Genomic DNA, 16,838 nt, shown 5'->3' with positions numbered 1-16,838 from the left:
GCTCAAAACACAAGGGACTAAGTTGAGCCAGGGTCTAGCAGTAGGGATGGAGAAGGGGTGCATGAGTCAAACTTGACTTGAAAATAGTTCAAGTCAGACTGGGAAGAACAGTGATCCAGTTGAGACCAACGCCAGGCAGCTCTTGGGCTTGAGTTGTGCAGCAGGGACAAAATTCTGGCAAAAAACAGTATGGGTACCATTTTGCACGTGAACCTCAAGTGCTCCAGGAAGTTAATACTGGCTGAAAGGGGCAAGAAATAGCCACTCAGTACACCGTGTACTTACTTTACCCACTCATCCGGATACAGACTTACAATGCTTTATTTCTGAGATAGGGCTGTCTCTATAGCTCTGGGTATCCTCCAAGTTGCTATGTAAACCAGTCTGGCCTTAAATACTCACCTGCCTCAGCCTACCAGAATGCTGAGACTACAAATATAAAGGAAGAGGGCTGGAGAGATGGCTCAGTGGACTGGTTAGAGCTGACTGCTTTTCCAAAGATCCTGAGTTCAAATTCCAGCAATCACATGGTGGCTTACAACCATTTGTAATGAGATCTGACGTCTGCTTCTGGTGTGTCTGAAGACAGCTACGGTGTACTCATAAGTGAAATAAATAAATCTTTAAGATCGTCAACTGTTTCACATATCAGATGAACAGAACATACTTTAAACCATTTCCTTTTTAGGAGGAGGCATGTCCACTGAAGAGTAGGGGTCTATCTGGGTCAGTGGACTAAGACCTGGTAAGACAGGCTCAAGCTCAGGCAGAGGGGCTCAGGACACTGTCAGCTGCTAAGAACCCTGCAATCATTTGCCCTCACTCCTATTTCTGTGGGAATCAATTGAATGCCCTCCGCAAGCCTCAGCCCAGTCTCTTTCACTCCTGTTGGTACCCAGCTGGCCCTGTGTACAGCTTCTATTCCCAACAACCCCCACTTCAGATGAACAAGTCCTAACAATAGTTTTGATGGCACAACTAAAGACAAATGCAGAGCCACAGCTCAATGAACCACAAAACAGGAGGCCTAATGGAGGTGGTAGAACAAGTCAGTGGACTCTTTATTGCTTCTGGGGTGTGGGGCTCAGGAACTCTTGGTGGGGCGGGTCCGTTTCCTCTTCACCACCACAGGCTTCTGGCTTCGAAGGATGGCACTGGCTCTGCGGATGGCCGCCTGAGGACAGGATAAGGAACTTAGCTTACAAATTCCTAGGACACTCCCATTTACTGCTGCCTGTTTCCTAGGACTACAGGGAGGCTGCCCTAAGGCTGGGGGATCAGAAGAGTCTTCAGTCTAGCTCCAGCAAGGCAGAGTCAAGTACCTGGGCCTGCATCCAGCTGCCTAACTGCTTTATCCATCCAGCCTCCACCCATCCAGCACTCACCATACGAAGATCAGGGCGGTACTTGTTCTTTCGGATCATGTGCCTGATGCTGCTGAGGGTAGCCCGAGCATTCTTGTTGATGGTGGTCCTCACATAAGAAGTGGCAGGTTTTCGCTGACCTGGTAAGGAAAGCCTAGGAATCAGTCCATCTGCATGGACCTTCAGAGCATCTGCTTGATGCAACACACAGCCTCTCTGAAGAACATGCTCACCCTCACTCAACTGTCCTTCCACCAGCCCATTCAGTACATGCTCCAGGTGCTAGATTTTTGGGTTGTTTGTTTTTCCGGGAGAGGGTTTCTCTGTGTAGCCCTGGCTGTCCTCAAACTCAGAAATCCGCCTGCCTCTGCCTCCCAAGTGCTGGAATTAAAGGTGTGCACCACTACCACCACCACCACCGCTGGCTCATAGGTTTAAGTCTTAACCAAGCCTGTGAAAAGCCTGTCCCTCTTTAAAAACTCCCAGATACAGCAGGGACACAGCAGCAAAGGAGTTTAATTCCAGTGCTCAGAAAGCAGAGGCGGGTAGGTCTGAGTTCGAGACCAGCCTAGTGTAGACTTTTAGGACCCTGAAATTTATGTAGAGAAACTGTACTTAAGTTTCTCTATTTCTCAATTTAAAAAAACACCTTAAATTAGTGGTGGCACAGGCCTTTAATCCCAGCGCTTGGGAGGCAGTGACAGGCGCATTTCCCAGTTCGAGGCCAGCCTGGTCTATAGAGTGAGTTACACGACAGCCAGGGCTACACAGAGAAACCCTGTCTCCAAAAATCAAAAGCCAACAACAGACAAACAAAAAAATTCACCTTACACGGCTGGGAAATCAGAGGAAGGGCAGCTCTGGACCCCGGGGGAAAGGAGAGCTATTGGGTGCAAAGGCTCACCGGATCTTCGTTTCATAACTACTACGACCCCTTTGCCATCGGCCGCGGGCTCCACTCCGACGGTCTTGCGGTGAATTAGCCCATTGTAGCGGAAGGAGTTTCGGGCCTTCAGATTATTTGGCTCCTGGGAAATAAGTGTGCAAGATGATAAATTAAGGCCTGGATGGGTGGTAGAGCCAGAGTGCCACTCTCACACAGGCCCTACCCTACTTACTGTGCTGTACGTCTGCTTATTCCTCTTGATCAAGAAACTGGAGCAGTTTCGAACGACCATCCATTGCAGATGCGCGGACATGGCGGCGGCTGGGGAGAGACGGGGGGGGCCGTGAAAGATGTCAAATAGAGAGAGCAAGCTGTGGACAGGCGTCTAGGTAAACGGAAGCACCGTTGGGAGAGAACGAGCAAGACCTTTGCAAGGCCAGAATGGGTGAGCAAAAGAGGCAGGTCGAGCTAAAACCGGGGAGACTTAGAGAGGAGGGGGAAGGGACGCTGAGACCCCACTTCCGGCGGGGAATGAGAGCTACGAATGGCGCTTGGGTACAAGGAGAGAAAACACCGGCGGGGGACCGAGGCGGTGGGCGCGAGATGGCGGCCACGCGGGACCCAGAGGACTCGCCACACTCACCTCCTCTCCCTATGGCGGCCGGAGACGGAAAGAGAGACACTAGAGGCGGGACGACACCTTTAAAGTGGCAACGCATTTCCGCTTCCTCCCGTGGCGCTCCTGAACTCGGCCACCCAGCTTCCTCCGGTCCTTGGGTTCCGCCTCCGAGCCTTTCTGACTCGGAAACCTTCGGAAATCTTCGTCTGAAGATCCGGGTTAGTTCTCGCGGTGGCACGAGGAGGCGCCGTGGGCGGTTACGGAGATTTCGGAACTCCGGGACTGGGTTTTCCTGGGGTTCCAAAGGCGGAGATCCCGAGAACTATTTTTCAGTCACATCACCCTGATCTGTTCAATTAGCACTTGGCGCATGGTGGACACTAATAAATATTTTGAAAAAAGGGTTTTGCATCCTTGTCTAGTAGATTTCGAGCTAAGATCCTCCCGCCTGAGCCTTGTGGGTGCAAATATTGAGGATTCCAGAACTCTCAATAAATGGAGCTTAATTGATTTTAAGATTTATTTAGGGTTGGTGAGATGGCTCAGCGGGGAAGAGCACCGACTGTTCTTCGGAAGGTCATGAGTTCAAGTCCCAACAACCACATGGTGGCTCACAACCACCCATGGTGAGATCTGACGCCCTTGTCTGGTGCTGTCTGAAGACAGCTACAGTGTACTTACATATAATAAGTAAATAAATCTTTAAAAAAAAAAGATTTATTTATTTTAACTACTTATTTATGTTTACTTATTTATTTGTTATGCATGTGCTTTGCCCGAATGTCTGTGTGAGACGTTGGATACTCTGGAATTAGAGTTAGAGATAGTAGTGAACTGCCCGGTGGGTACTGAGTGTTGTCTGGAAGAGCAGCCAGTGCCATCTCTTAACCGCTGAACCAACTTAATTAATATTTTTTGTAATATGTATGAGGGCTTTCTTCATTTCTTCCTTTCTTTTTAAGCCCGGATATATATGTATGGATGCTATGTGCTTGCCTGGTGCCTGGATTCAGTTAGGCAGTTTTTGAACCATCATGTGGGTTCTGAGAATAGAACTTGGGTCCTCTGGAAGAGCAACCAATACTCTTAACCACTGAGTCATCTCTTAACAACCCCAGACTTATTTATTTTTAATTATGATGTATAGGGGCGTTAACATGTGAAATGCAAGTCCAAAAGAAACCATTGATCCAGAAACTAGAGTTGTGAGCTGCCTTATGGGAGCTGGTAACCAAACCCAGGTCCTCTGCGAGAGCAGCAAGAGCTCTTATCCACTGAGTCATCTCTCCTGTCCTCAAGACTTGTTTAAATGAATTCCTGAACTATTTTAAAGCTTTGCTCTGGTGTGGAGTCTCTTCTTGATTGTCCCCCACACGAACACCAGTGCCCAATGAACCATTTTCAGACCTCTCTAAAAAGGTACTGCTGCAGTGTTAAATAACTTTATTCTTTCATGCCTGGTTCTGTCTATGCAGAAACATTCCATGTCTGTCCTCGGTAATACCTGGCCAATATTGGCAGCACTCTGGCAATTTGCACCACAATCTTTTTTCTCTTTTCTTTTCCTTGTTTCTTTCTTTGTTTCTTTCTTTTTTTAAATTTTGTGAGTACACTGTAGCTGTCTTCAGACACACCAGAAGAGGGCACTGGATCTCATTACAGATGGTTGTGAGCCACCATGTGGTTGCCGGGAACCGAACTCAGGATCCCTGGAAGAGCAATCAGTGCTCTTAACCACTGAACCATCTCTCTAACCCACCACAGTCATTCTTAAAGTTTTACTAGCATTTAATTATGCATAAAGTAGGTTTATATAACATATGTGTATATAATGTTTTTGGCCATATTCACATTCAGTCCCTTCTTCCACTGCAGCTAATGTGTGTGTGTGTGTGTGTGAGTGTGTGAGTGTGTGTGTGTGTGTGTGTGTGTCCTAGTGAGTTTCCTCTTTGTTACTTACAGGCCCATGGATTGTTTACAGGGGGACCAACGGCTGCATCATCCTGAGTTTTTTCCCACTCTGAAACTGGATAGAGTCTTGGGAGAACCTAGACAGAACTGTCTCGAAGTTTCCCACTCCAGGGGAGAATGAACTCATTCAAAGGGTAGATGTGTGGAAGATCAGGACTTTCCTGGAATAGCTGTTGGGTCCTCATAGTGTTCCAACCATTTGCCTGTGCCTTGCTGCCTCTAAGTCAAAACCATCTACAGGGATCAGCTTCCAGAGCCGGAATTTTTTTCCCTAGAAGCATTTATCAACAACAACAAAGGAGGCTGGAGAGATGGCTCAGCAGTTAAGAGCATTGACTGCTTTTCTGAAGATTCTGAGTTCAAATCCCAGCAACCACTTGGTGGCTCACAAGCATCCGTAATGAGATCTGAGGCCCTTTTCTGGTATGTCTAAAAGACAGCTACAGTGTACTTACATATAATAATAAATAAATAAAAAAATCTTAATAAAAAATAACAAAAAGGCCACATTTTTTGTTTGATTTGACTTGAGACAGGGTTTCTCTTGTGGCCCTGGCTGTCCTGGAACTCATTCTGTAGACCAGGCTAGCTTCCAAGTCAGATCTGCCTCTCAAGTGCTGGGACTAAGGGCATGGGCCACCACTGTCAGGCTAAGGGGTAGATGTGTGGAAGATCAGGACTTTCCTGTAACAGATAAAGGAAAAAAGGCTAAAGCTACAATTTCTATGCCACCTTCCCAGGGACACCTTTCCTGGGCACTTCAGGAATTGTGGTTAGGAACTCGAGGGCAGGTCTTATCAGTCTAACCCGTGAGCACTAACAGAGCCCTGAGCTTAGCATATTGTGTTCATATGGTGTCAGCCAGCTGGCACCTGGGAGATGGGTTTATTGTATTCCCACCTTGGGTTCACTCACAAGACATCTCAAAAGACAAGACAAGCATGGAGACAGCTTCAGGGTGCTGGCTGCTAATTCTGTGCTCCAGAGAATGGTGTGTGTGTGTGTGTGTGTGTGTGTGTGTGTGTGTGTGTGTGTGTGTGGTGCAGGACATGAAATCAAGAGCTTCTAGCATGCTAGGCAAGCACTCTATCAAGCAAGCTACATCCCCAGCATGCTCGGTGTTTTATTTCTGATCCCCATTTTGGTTCACGATGGGCCTGGTAGCACAGGTGGCCCTCCGGAGGCGGGCACTAAATAGAAACACTATCCAGCTACATTATGCCCACCCTGAAGTTTGGCCCTAGTCACCTGGCGCTGCTTAATGGACAGGGTCGTGCGCCGCTGATCCTCCCAGACCTCAGCCACATAGAGAGTCTTTCCGGCCGCCGGGTGCAGGCCGTGAGCTCAGGTGACCATGCAGGCACTGGGCACACCTGGCGCCGGGCCCTAACTCCGCCCCGGGCAGCCGCACCCGGGACGCTGTCGGGGAACAAGCGGCGGCGGGCCACCGAGGGCCATGGCGGCGGCGTCACCGGTGTGCGGCTCGCAGGCGGCCGCGGCCGGCGCCTCGTCCCCACCCGCGCCCACACCGGCTCCAGCGGCCGGCCTGGGCCGCTGCCGCATGGCGCTGCTGCTGGCCGTGGCCTTGGACGTGGCGGGCATGGCGGCGCTCCTGACCGGCGTGTTCGCGCAGCTGCAGGTGCGCGGCCGCGACTTCGGGGACCTGCTCATCTACTCCGGGGCGCTGCTCGTGTTCTTGAGCCTGCTGGGCTGGATTCTCTGGTACACCGGCAACATCGAGATCTCGCGCCAGGAGCTGGAGCGCGACTACGGCCTGCGGCCCTCGGCGATTGCCCGCCTGGCGCGCAAGCTGTCCCGTCGCTGGTCGGCGCCCGCCACCGCCGGTCCCCGGACCACAGCCGGTCTCCGCGCCGCGCGCAGAGGGACCCGCGCGCCCCAGCCGTCCGCTTCCGGCTCCCGCCGCGTGCGTCTGCAGCTCGCCACGCTTGAGGCGGGGCCCGGGGCGGCGGGCACGGGCAGCGAGTGAGCTCCAGGTGAGGACACCAGAGTGAGATATGGTGGGGAGACAGACACGTCGCTGAAAGGGGAAACCACAGGGGAGTGAGTCAGAGATAGCAGAGACTCAAGAAGGATGGGTGGGACAAGATTAGGAGTCACAGCACACCCTCCTCCTTTTGCTCCACGCGCACCAGGCCTCATGCCATCTTCTCTGTCGCCAGTTCTCTGAGCTCATTACTGTTACTGTACAAGAAGCTCTGAAAGTAGGTGACACTCTTGCCCGGACCACACAAATGTGCAAATAAACAAGTGCCATTCATCCAGACAGGTAGTCCTAAAGTGAAGTCAGAGGCGAAGAACCCGTGGGCACAGAGAAAGGGAAACCACCCTTGTTCCTTTCCCTTTCTCTGAAGTTTGAGACAAGTTTTCCTGATGTATCCCTGGCTGTCTTGAAACTTGATATGTAGCCTCTGCCTCCAGAGTGCTGGGATTAAAGGCATGTGCCACCACTCCTGGCCCTTTATTTGTGTGTGTGTGTGTGTGTGTGTGTGTCTCTGTGTGTCTGTGTGTCTGTGTGTGCACATTTGTATAGAGGTCAGACAATTAATTTTTTGTGTCAATCCTCAGGAGCTTGCAATCTTGCTTTTTGAGATAGGATCTCTTGTTGGCCTGACCTTCACTGATTAAACTAGACAGGTTTGCCAATCAGCCCCAGGGATATAAGAGTCTCCGCCTTCCCAGCGCTGGGCTTACAAGCATCATGGAGCCTGGCAGTTTTTATACAGCGCACGCTAGTGAATGCACCAAGGTGCATCTGTGAGGGTCAGAGAACATCTTTCATGCACAGATCCTCTCATTTCACCATAGACCTTAGGCTGTCAGGATTACATGGCAAGTGTGTTCACCCAGTGAGATATCTCACCAGCCTAAGACAGTTTTATTTTTCTCCTGGGATCCAAAGAAATACTAATTCTATTCTGTGCTTCATAAGAACTAAGAATTTCATTCTATGTTCTGTGGTTCAAATGAGGAAACAGCTAGGAGCTAGGGGCACGGCTCAGTTGTAGAGAGAACTTACTTAGCATGTGTGTGTGTGTCAAGCCCTGGGTTCAATTCCCAGCACCACAAAACGGAAGAAGCCGAGCGGTGGTAGTGCATGCCTTTAATCCCAGCACTTGGGAGGCAGAGGCAGGCGGATTTCTGAGTTGGAGGCCAGCATGGTCTCCAGAGTGAGTTTCAGGACAGCCAGGGTTACACAGAGAAACCCTGTCTGGAAAAATCAAAAACCAAACCAAAACCAAAAAACAGAAGACATGGTTGGTAACACCTGTCATCCCAGCACTCAGGCAGATCACAGCAAACTCAAGACCAGCCCAATGCACGCAAATGGTGTGTTCCAGGCCAGCCAGGACAGTAATAGTGAGGCTGCTTCAAAACAGCAAACCAGGGTCTGGAGAGGTGGCTTGGCAGCAAGGGGGCTGGCTGCTCCTCCATTCCCAGCACCCATGTGTCAGCTCACAAATGTCTAGTTCCAGTTCAGGAGATCTGAGACCCCCTGCTGGCCTCCAGAGGCACCAGGCACAAAACATTCCTGCCTTTGCATAAAATAAAACATATTTTTTTAAAAAATCACACACACACAAAATATTTAAAGGCTAAATAACCATGTGTATGCAAAGCCTGGACAAATGTTGGATTACAACACTAGACATATGCCAAAATATCAATCTGTGGTAAACTTGACTCCTAAAGATCCTTGACATTTATGCAGAAGTGTACATTTGAGTGAGCCTCAAAGAACTTGAATTTTGACAAAAGGGCATGCTCTAGGAATGCCAGCTTCCCCTGTGACCAAAATTCACACATGGGGCCAATCATCTTTTCCTTCTTCTGCCTTTCCTTAACTTAACATGATCTCGTTATATAACATTGGCTGGCATGGCACTTCCTATATAGACTAGGCTGGACTTTAATATGTGCTACACTCCTGCCTTTTAAGTACTGCAATTACCGATGTGAGCCACCTCATCTGCCTTGGTTCCTTTTTGTTTGGATTTCTTTCTTTCTTTTTTTTTTAATTTGGTTTGGTTTGGTTTTTTTGAGACAGGGTTTCTCTGTGTAGCCCTGGCTGTCCTGGAACTCACTCTGTAGACCAGGCTGGCCTCGAACTCAGAAATCTGCCTGTCTTTGCCTCCAAAGTGCTAGGATTAAAGGCCTGCGTCACAACTGCCCAGCTTAATTTTGTTTTTAAGTACTTTTATTTACTTCTAGTATGTGTGCATCTGGGTATGCTCTGGAGTTTGTGTGTATAGAAATCTGAGGGTAGTCAGTAGGAGTGGGTTCTTCCCTTCCACAATGACAGGATCTCACACTCCGTAGCCCACCCAGGCTGGACTCAAACTATGCATCCCAGACTGGCTTTGAAGAGCCTTTCTGCCAGCCTTCCAGGTGTTGGGATGCTCCAACGGTTTCATTGTCTATCGTTTCCATCTGTTGATCCCCCTGTCTTTGTGATTCTCCAGGTCTGTTTCCATGCCTCTGTCTCTTTGCTTTCTCCTACCATAAACTCATTATCAGTGGATTCTGGTGAGTTAGAAGCACATTTAGACACATCCCCTGGGGGTTCTACAGCAAGCAGAGGGAGGGGGTTGGGGTAAGCCTGAGTGTTCATCAGTGAGTAAGGGTCTCCCTGGCCTTTCATAGGTTAGGGAACCTCAGAATGAAAGGACAGAAGAGGAGCAAACCTAACTAGCCACTAACCCCGCCTTGCCTTCCCACAGACCACCTTGTGCTCAGGACCTGACAGACATGCAGCATCCCTGTACATCACTCGGCCACCAGGATACCCACCTGTCACCTCACTTGGATAAATGTTTCGGTTTTGGAGCACTGCTTGCCTGTCTGGTTAAGGGGGATGATATGCCAGGCCAAGACACCTTTGATCTTGGGGTCCCTGGGGATATAGGATCTCGACTTCTTACTAGCCCTTCCAGGGGAACCTGGGAGGGAGAAGAAGGATCTTGAGTGCCTACAGACCCACCCACCCAGCCTAGGCATCCCTAGGGTAGTTTAGGTCTTCCAAGAAGAACAGACACAGGGGCACACTGAACTTGCAAGGTATTTACTGCAGGGTTTGTCCTTATATAGAAGATGGCATTGAGGCAGGATGCCTGTAAGACTAGGAGGAGAGAGAGAGCGCTAACTGGGCAGACTGAATCTAAGTGCAGACAACACACTTCCAAGAAAAGGCTTGGCAGTGGAGACTCTGGGTGCATGAGTCCTCGCTGGATGATGCCCATATACTTCTGTAGCCGCTCAGGCATTGTGCTGAGGGGCAAGAGAAGTTAGAGAGCTGGAGATTAGTTGCTCCCGTGGTGCTTCCTAAAGCAGCTTGGCTTGGAACACATTCCCATGGCTACGTGTGTTCCTAACACCCCAAGTCCCCCTATTGGAAGCTCACTTCATTGTAGCCCCCTACACAAGCTCCCATACTCAGAACTACCTCCAGTTCCTTCCATGATTCAGATCTACACGGCTTATTCCTAGAACTCACTCCTAACAGACTGACTCCTCTATGCTAAGCTCACAGTCCCTAATCACACCCCGTGCCCACCTTCAGTCCTCACCCCTTAATCTCCCTCAAAGTACATGTGCACAGTGTGCAAGGCTCCCATAAGGCCACCTGCTCCCCACAGATCTCAAAAAAAGACACACATGTATATGCTATATCTGTATTAAGGGGTCCTCCAGGGTTGCCCTATTCTTCAGGTCCCTCTGTTTCCTCCTCAGAAACTATAGGTGCAACTTCTAGTTTAGTGCCTCTTGGGGATTGTGGCACCGTGTACACTTGAACAGGCGTGCCAACCATGGTTGACCTGCTGACCGATCGTCCGTCCTTGCACAGTAGGGAGACTGACCCTGCCAGTCCATTACATTTCCCTTGTAGATAGTGTGGTAGGTGCAGCATGTCTCGGCGCCTGGCCCACCTGGTGGGGAGAGCATATGTTCAGCCTGAACCACCCACACCTTCTGTGGAGAGCCATGCCTGCTGGCTTCCCCAGCCACACTCACCAGAAGAGACAGATACTGGTGATCAGGAAGAGTAGGCTGCCACAGGTCCAGCCCAGCGCCCACATATGCTTCCTCCGCATATTTTCTAGAAAAGGGGAGGAGGAAGGTCCAGGGATCCACCCTCTGAACCCTCACCCTCTGAAACATCCAGTCTGAGGTCAGGTCACTCACCATCTGGCCGCTGATGATAGCATACGCCATCCCGGTAGCAGCATCGCAGGCGTAGGCAGAGGTTGGGGTTCTCGATTGCTGCCTGACCGCCACAGCTCTCTCGGTCCCATACATCTCCCTCACAACCTAAGGGCCCACCACAGTAGGTGCTAAGTAAGAGAACTGTCCCTGGAGGCTACAGGCACAAGAGCACCAAGGCCAGGCTGTGGGGCTGCAGTATTTGGCAGTATTCTTTAGAGGACCCAAGAATCCAGACCCAGCCCTCCTCCCTCTGACCTAGGGGTTCAGCTTCCATTCCTGGACATCCCAACCCCAGCCCTCTTCCTTCATAGTCTATTCCACAACCCTTCTCCCTCAAATTCAGGAGTCAAGGCTTCAGGCAGCTCTCCAGACTCCAGACCCAGGGTTAGAGGCCTCAACACTCATTCAGACCTGAGTCTCAAAGCTCAAGCTCTCCTTTTTAATAAAAGTTTTCAAGCTCTTCATCTCCCTCAGACCCAGAAGTTGAGTCCCCTGACGTACTACTTCAGATCCAGAGGTCCAGGCCTCTTTTCCATACCCAGGTGGATCCCCGGACTTCTTTCTTCAGATCTGAGGGGGCCTAGGTCTTAGCCCTTCCTCCAGACCCAGGGACCAAGCTCCAGCTCTCCCTCAGACCGAGTCCAGGCTTCAGCCCTCCTTGAGTCCCAGAGGTTGAGTTCCTAGCCCTTCTTCCTCAGACCCAAGGGTCAACCCCTCAGCTCTTCTCCTTCAGACCCAGGGGTCAATCCCCCAGCCTCTCTCTCACACATCCTACAGTCTTAATTTGGGATCCCCTCCCTGGGGCCCAAGAATTTTGACTCTGGCTTACTCCATGGATAGAAAAATCCCTGGATTCCATTGGCACCTGTGGGAGAAAAAGGATAATGCTGGGAGATTGTGTGGCAACCAACATGGTGGCCCTGTCCATAGCCCCCGATGGCCCTGTCCACAGCCCTCCGGTGTCCTCCTCAGTACCCTCACCTACTGAGCCTTGCATCAGCAGGAGAAGGCCCAAAGTTGAGATCCTAGGCCCCACCATGTTACCTCCCCAGACCTCTGGGGCCTCTATGGAAATAAACCTTGAAGGACATCAACCCTAGCAACAGCTGGGCCCCGCCCCAAAAGCTTCACCCCCAGAATTCTTAGTTCTGTTGCTAAGGAATCCCCTTGGCAAGGGGTTCACAAGGAGGGGTGCCCCGGCCCCATCATTTCTATCTAGGAAGTGGAGAAGAGGTAGGTGGGCATTGGGAGATTTGAAATCCCAGCCTTCTCAGCCAAGGAAGAAGAAAAGAGAAACCAGGACAAAGCACGGGGCTGGAGATGTCTCTCCGTTTTCATCTGGGACCCGACAGGGTACGGATCTGGGGCAGGGGAGATCTTTGAATCGCAGAGTCCATCTCTTTCCTAACCCAGTGTTCAAAGAGGCAGCCTCAAGAGATCCAAGTTCAGAAATCCTCATTGCTAGGGTATTTTTTCCCCCTTTAGCAACCAGGAAAGGAAAAAGGAGCCTAGGAGAGTGGGGTCTCACTGAGCCCCATTGTTAGAGGTTCCCTCAGCAACCAGGGCAGGAGGAGGAAGGGACAGTAGGGGCTGGTGGGTTGGTCCTCATTTTCACATCACAGACCAGAGGTGGGACTGACTACCTGGCCCTGCTGAGACTGAGGTGTGGTCCCTGTAAGAGGCTGTGACCGTGACTCCTGCCAAAAGTGTCAGGTCCCCAAAGAGACTCAGCATCCCATTTGTTAACCAGGGAGCACAAGCTAGAGCAACTCCGGGTTGTTTTGTGTTTGTTTTACCCAAGATTGCCCGCCTAGCCTAGCCTTCGAGGAAGTCAGATGAGAGAACATGTCACTATGGTTCCTCGTTCACCTGAGCTCAGTATCCCCTTGGCCTAGTGAGAAAGGTTCCTTGGTTCCTGAGGGAGGTCTGGAATTGGGCCTGGACTCATGGGATGGCTGGGGCATCCCATGCATGGATCCTAGATCTGAGGGAAAGAGGGGGGCTGGGAGATGGGACCCTTGAGACTGAAGGAGTGAAGATGTCTGGAGAAGGGAATCCTTGAGACTGAGAACTGTGACCCTAGGGTCTGAGGGAGACAGGTTTTGGGAACCCTGGGTCTAAGAGAAGCAAAGCTGGAGTCTGAGCAGGAGGAGCTGGGTCCTGGACTCCTGAGGTGGTTAGGGGAAGAAGCTAGATCCAAGACTCTGGGATCTGAAGAAGGAAGGCTCCCTCCCTCGGTCTGAGGGAGGAGTGTTGGGGTCTAGACCCTTAATTCTGAGGAAGCCTGGGGCCTGGATTTCAGATCTGGGGGACGGGAGGGGGAAGGTCTGGGGCCTGGATTGTCCCTTCTGTGGGAGGGAGGGTCTGAGTTCAGACCCGTTTCCCAAGAAGCTTAGGAGGGTGACTCTCTTTCATCCCTAGGTCCTACAGTAAACATCCTAGAGGGTGCTGAGTGGGCCCTGGGCTGACTCCGTCAGAGATGACACAGGTCCGAGGGGGCTCGGCAGGGGGCCTGGGGGTGGGGGTCAGAGGGGTTGCTGGGCTGAGGCTGGGCAGCTGCTGACCATTTCCTGTGTCAACACCATCTGGACCCACTTCCCAATTCCCTGGATTCCTCAGGGATCAAGGAGGGGGTGGAGGTGGAGCTGCCTGGCCCCGGACCGGACCGCGGATTGGGATTGGGGAGGGGGGGCACCGTCAAGGCCCTCACCGCTAATGACAGGTTTGGACTGCCTCTGTGGCTGACCTGCCTCGTCACCCCCCAGAGGCCAGACAGGACCCCCCAGGGACAGACAGACGGACACACACACAGCCTGGGATGTGCTGACATCACACCCAGCCAGCACCAGCTCACCCAGGGGCCAACACACCATCAAGGAAAGGCCCCCTGGCTAGATCCCCACATCCTAGGGACACCTCATGAAATGCCTCAGAGGTCTTCCACTCTCTGTCTCTTTGTGTTTGAGTACTCAAGTTGGGCTCCCTAGCACTCTTTGCTCATCGTTGGGCTGTGAGATCCTGTTTGTATTTGTTTATCTCTGCTGTCTTCCGTCATTTGGGGGGATTCCCAGAGTCTTCCCCCTCATCTGTTTCTTTGTCTCATTTCCATAGAACTGGTATCACAACCCTCACCCAGGGAAGACCCAGGCAGGAGACCCAAGTCCACTCTTCAGTCCTTCTGTGGTCACTCTGGGGAAGATGAGTCTTTCCCCACAATCCCCAGGGTGGAAAGTGAAGCAGGACCGAGAACAAGCAAGGAGCCCATGACCCAGACTCACACACTTCCTCAAACACAAAGCTCTCCCAATTGGAGGACATCAAAATGTTCTTCCACTTATATAAAAATGAGGGTTTAGTACCCTGGATCTGAGGGACAAGAGCTGGTAGGGGTCTGTTCCCTGGCCTGGGTCTGATGGAGTAGGGCTGGCTGGCTGGGGTCTGTTCCCTGGGTCTGAGGGAAGAGGGCTGGGGTCTAGAGCCCTAGTTCTGAAAGAAGAGAGCAAGGGTCTGTACTCTGGGTATGATGGAAGAGGGTTGGGTACCTGAGAGCCTGGATCTGAGGGAGGAGGACTGGGATCCAGAGCCTTGGGACAGAGCGAGAAGGGCTAGGGTCTGTACCCTGGGTTTGAGTTTAACCCTCTCAGGAGGGTTAAATACCTGAGAACCTGGGCGTGAAGGAAGAGGGCTGGGGTCTGTACCCTGGGTTTAAGGACTATGGGGAGATAAGAAGGTGGGGAGATGGTATGAATTCTTGAATATCAGTTGGGGGAAGGGGCTGGTATTTGCAGTCCCTGGTATTAGCCAGGTCTGGCTACAAGCCCAGTCCCCTATCCCCTCAGGCCAGTCCATTCCCCAGGCTGGTGGCCTGAGTCACCTTGGCTAGCCCCCATGGTCTGGGGGGGGTGCTACGTCAGCTCTCCCCTCACTGACGCAGCCTTGGGCCCCCCACGCTGACTCAGCCGGAAACAGGCCCCTTGTGGGGCGGAGACCCAGTGGTCAGAAGCCTGGGTCCCAGCAGGAGCAGGGGCTGAGGAGGGCCCCTGGGGGGCCCCTCAAAGGGGTGGTGTGACAGACCAAGAAAGGGAGAGAAAGAGCTCTTACCTGAGACGATGAGGTCATGTCCCACCATGGGGGGGGTGCGCTGTGACTTCACCCCCTGGGGGATCTGAGCAGTTCTTCCCCCCTAGTGGTGAAAGATGGGAAGGGGAAACCTCTGGCTGCCAGTTAGTCCACAGCCAGCCTCTGCTCTACTCCCCCTTCTCCAGACAATGCGATGGGCCCAAAAGATGGGCATGGGTGGTCTACAAAGAGATTTTTTTGCAGTTCATGTAACTGTCCTGTGTTCAGAGCTATCCCATTTCCCTCCTGAGGAGGAGGCTTCTGGGGATATTGGGGAGTTGATTTTGATGTCACCATCCCTCAAGGGGCTGTGAGTTCTGAACCAATGGTAGTCACCCGTTGAACATGGTGTGTGGTATTGCTGCAGTCCCTGAACTGGTGTGTTTGGCTCTTACCTGGATAGACTATTATGTCTCCTTCTCTGAATTCGGTTTTGTCTAAGTTTCTAGTACCCATCCACTCACTTTGCCATCTCTCCTAGTGACTACCTGTGCCTCAGTGTAGCTGATAAACTGTAACCATGAAACCAAAGTCCTATCACTCTCAACCACAAGCTCTTGAGAAATGGTCTCTCACTGAACCTGGAGCTAGACTGGAAGACAAGCCCTAGTGACCCCACCGTCTCCACCTCTCCACCCACAGGGCTGCGGTTAACACATGCTCAGCTTTTTATATAGGCACTGTGGATTCAACTCAGGTCCTCCTGTTTGTGCAGCAAGCACTCTTAACTCCCCGGGCCATCTCCTTAGAAGATAGTCTTATTAGCCCCATTTACAGAGTTGGGGGGAAGGGCAGCAATACAGCCAGAGACCCCTGTAGAGAGCCTTTATTCCTCTTCCTTTCGGTCCTCACCTTATCTAACCTGTCTCTCGGGTGACCTCATCTTTGGTACATTCTTCTGCAGCCTGAGTCTCCTTTCCATGTCCGTGGCCCCTTTGCCCTTGGAGAGCTCTGCTTCTTTTTTAAAATAAGGTTTCAAGTAGCCCAGATGAGCCTCAGTCTTACTGTGTAGCTAAGGATGACCTTGAACTTCTGACCCTCCTCCCTTTGCCTCCCCAGTGCTGAGAGCACAGGTGTGTACCATCACTCAGCCAATCGAGCCACACCCTCAGCTCCTCAGTTTCCGTGTCTCTCAATCTCAGAGACTAGGTATCTATATATCCTACTGTCCCCATCTCTGCATCTGTCAGCCACCCTGGTTTTAGAGGCTCCATCTCTGTCCCAGCGTTCTGAAGAGAATCTGAGAAGGACATCCCTCTCTGTCCTTCAGATTCTCCCCCTCACCTCCACCTCCCCAGGTCCCGGACTCGCCTTTCCTCCTGCCTCACCATCTCTCAGTACAAGTCCTGGTCCATGCAGACCACCACCCACAGCCAGGCTCCATAGAGCTCTTGAGCCTTGTATGTCTGTCCCAGCCCGTGGAGGTGGAGGGAGGGGACGCCAATGACCTCACCGGCCCCTCTCAGACCACCCCCCCTTCACTTTTCAACTTTTCCAACTTTTCCTTCCGTGCCCTCCTCCAAGCAAGGCGGTGTGAGCCCTGCTAGGCAGCCGGCTCGTCTGAATGGAAAAGGCAGGAGGGAGGGTGAGTCAGGATGTGTCAGGCCGCCCTCCCCTGCTGCCTGCCCCCCGCCCGCCCGCCCCGGCCCCCTATATA

At 51.7% G+C, this 16,838-nt stretch overlaps 4 protein-coding genes across 10 annotated transcripts in view; 2 read left to right on the top strand and 2 right to left on the bottom strand.

Moving 5' to 3' along the window:
* Positions 1 to 1,031: 1,031 nt before the first annotated feature.
* Positions 1,032 to 3,005, bottom strand: Rpl28 (ribosomal protein L28). Its single transcript, XM_031385170.1, has 5 exons — positions 2,894 to 3,005; positions 2,483 to 2,571; positions 2,269 to 2,392; positions 1,386 to 1,504; positions 1,032 to 1,174 (listed from the first exon to the last, which is right to left on the bottom strand). Exons 1-5 carry the CDS (start codon positions 2,967 to 2,969, stop codon positions 1,085 to 1,087), a joined length of 498 nt encoding a protein of 165 aa, XP_031241030.1. The 5' UTR covers positions 2,970 to 3,005; the 3' UTR covers positions 1,032 to 1,084.
* A 3,112-nt stretch (positions 3,006 to 6,117) lies between these two features.
* Tmem238 (transmembrane protein 238) lies at positions 6,118 to 9,685 on the top strand. The gene is made up of 2 exons (XM_031385159.1): positions 6,118 to 6,834; positions 9,580 to 9,685. Exon 1 carries the CDS (start codon positions 6,297 to 6,299, stop codon positions 6,825 to 6,827), a length of 531 nt encoding a protein of 176 aa, XP_031241019.1. The 5' UTR covers positions 6,118 to 6,296; the 3' UTR covers positions 6,828 to 6,834; positions 9,580 to 9,685.
* An 831-nt stretch (positions 9,686 to 10,516) lies between these two features.
* On the bottom strand, positions 10,517 to 12,204 carry Tmem190 (transmembrane protein 190). The gene is made up of 5 exons (XM_031385158.1): positions 12,044 to 12,204; positions 11,892 to 11,927; positions 11,042 to 11,167; positions 10,871 to 10,955; positions 10,517 to 10,785 (listed from the first exon to the last, which is right to left on the bottom strand). Exons 1-5 carry the CDS (start codon positions 12,099 to 12,101, stop codon positions 10,557 to 10,559), a joined length of 534 nt encoding a protein of 177 aa, XP_031241018.1. The 5' UTR covers positions 12,102 to 12,204; the 3' UTR covers positions 10,517 to 10,556.
* Positions 12,129 to 16,838, top strand: part of Il11 (interleukin 11) — a 9,698-nt gene continuing 4,988 nt past the window's right edge. Inside the window, exons 1-2 of one of the 7 annotated variants that reach the window (XM_031385160.1) lie at positions 12,129 to 12,415; positions 13,484 to 13,550. The gene's annotated coding sequence lies outside the window, so the exon portion shown is untranslated. Of the gene's footprint in view, positions 12,416 to 12,668; positions 12,726 to 12,765; positions 12,957 to 13,483; positions 13,551 to 16,240; positions 16,331 to 16,838 lie in introns of those variants that run through there. The other 6 variants (XM_031385162.1, XM_031385164.1, XM_031385168.1 and 3 more) reach the window with 6 other exon arrangements.

This window comes from Mastomys coucha, unplaced genomic scaffold (assembly GCF_008632895.1).
Source record: "Mastomys coucha isolate ucsf_1 unplaced genomic scaffold, UCSF_Mcou_1 pScaffold21, whole genome shotgun sequence".
Classification (NCBI taxonomy): Eukaryota; Metazoa; Chordata; class Mammalia; order Rodentia; family Muridae; genus Mastomys; species Mastomys coucha.
This window is presented reverse-complemented; position numbering and strand designations above follow the sequence as displayed.

Coding starts and splice junctions, on each gene's coding strand:
- Rpl28 (XM_031385170.1), bottom strand. CDS start 2,969: ATGCGTTGCCACTTTAAAGGTGTCGTCCCGCCTCTAGTGTCTCTCTTT. Junction 2,393..2,482: donor ATAAGCAGACGTACAGCACA/GTAAGTAGGGTA, acceptor CTTATTTCCCAG/GAGCCAAATAATCTGAAGGC. Junction 1,505..2,268: donor AGTTATGAAACGAAGATCCG/GTGAGCCTTTGC, acceptor TTTCCTTACCAG/GTCAGCGAAAACCTGCCACT.
- Tmem238 (XM_031385159.1), top strand. CDS start 6,297: ATGGCGGCGGCGTCACCGGTGTGCGGCTCGCAGGCGGCCGCGGCCGGC.
- Tmem190 (XM_031385158.1), bottom strand. CDS start 12,101: ATGGTGGGGCCTAGGATCTCAACTTTGGGCCTTCTCCTGCTGATGCAA. Junction 11,928..12,043: donor GCTGATGCAAGGCTCAGTAG/GTGAGGGTACTG, acceptor TTTCTCCCACAG/GTGCCAATGGAATCCAGGGA. Junction 10,786..10,870: donor ACCAGTATCTGTCTCTTCTG/GTGAGTGTGGCT, acceptor TCTCCCCACCAG/GTGGGCCAGGCGCCGAGACA.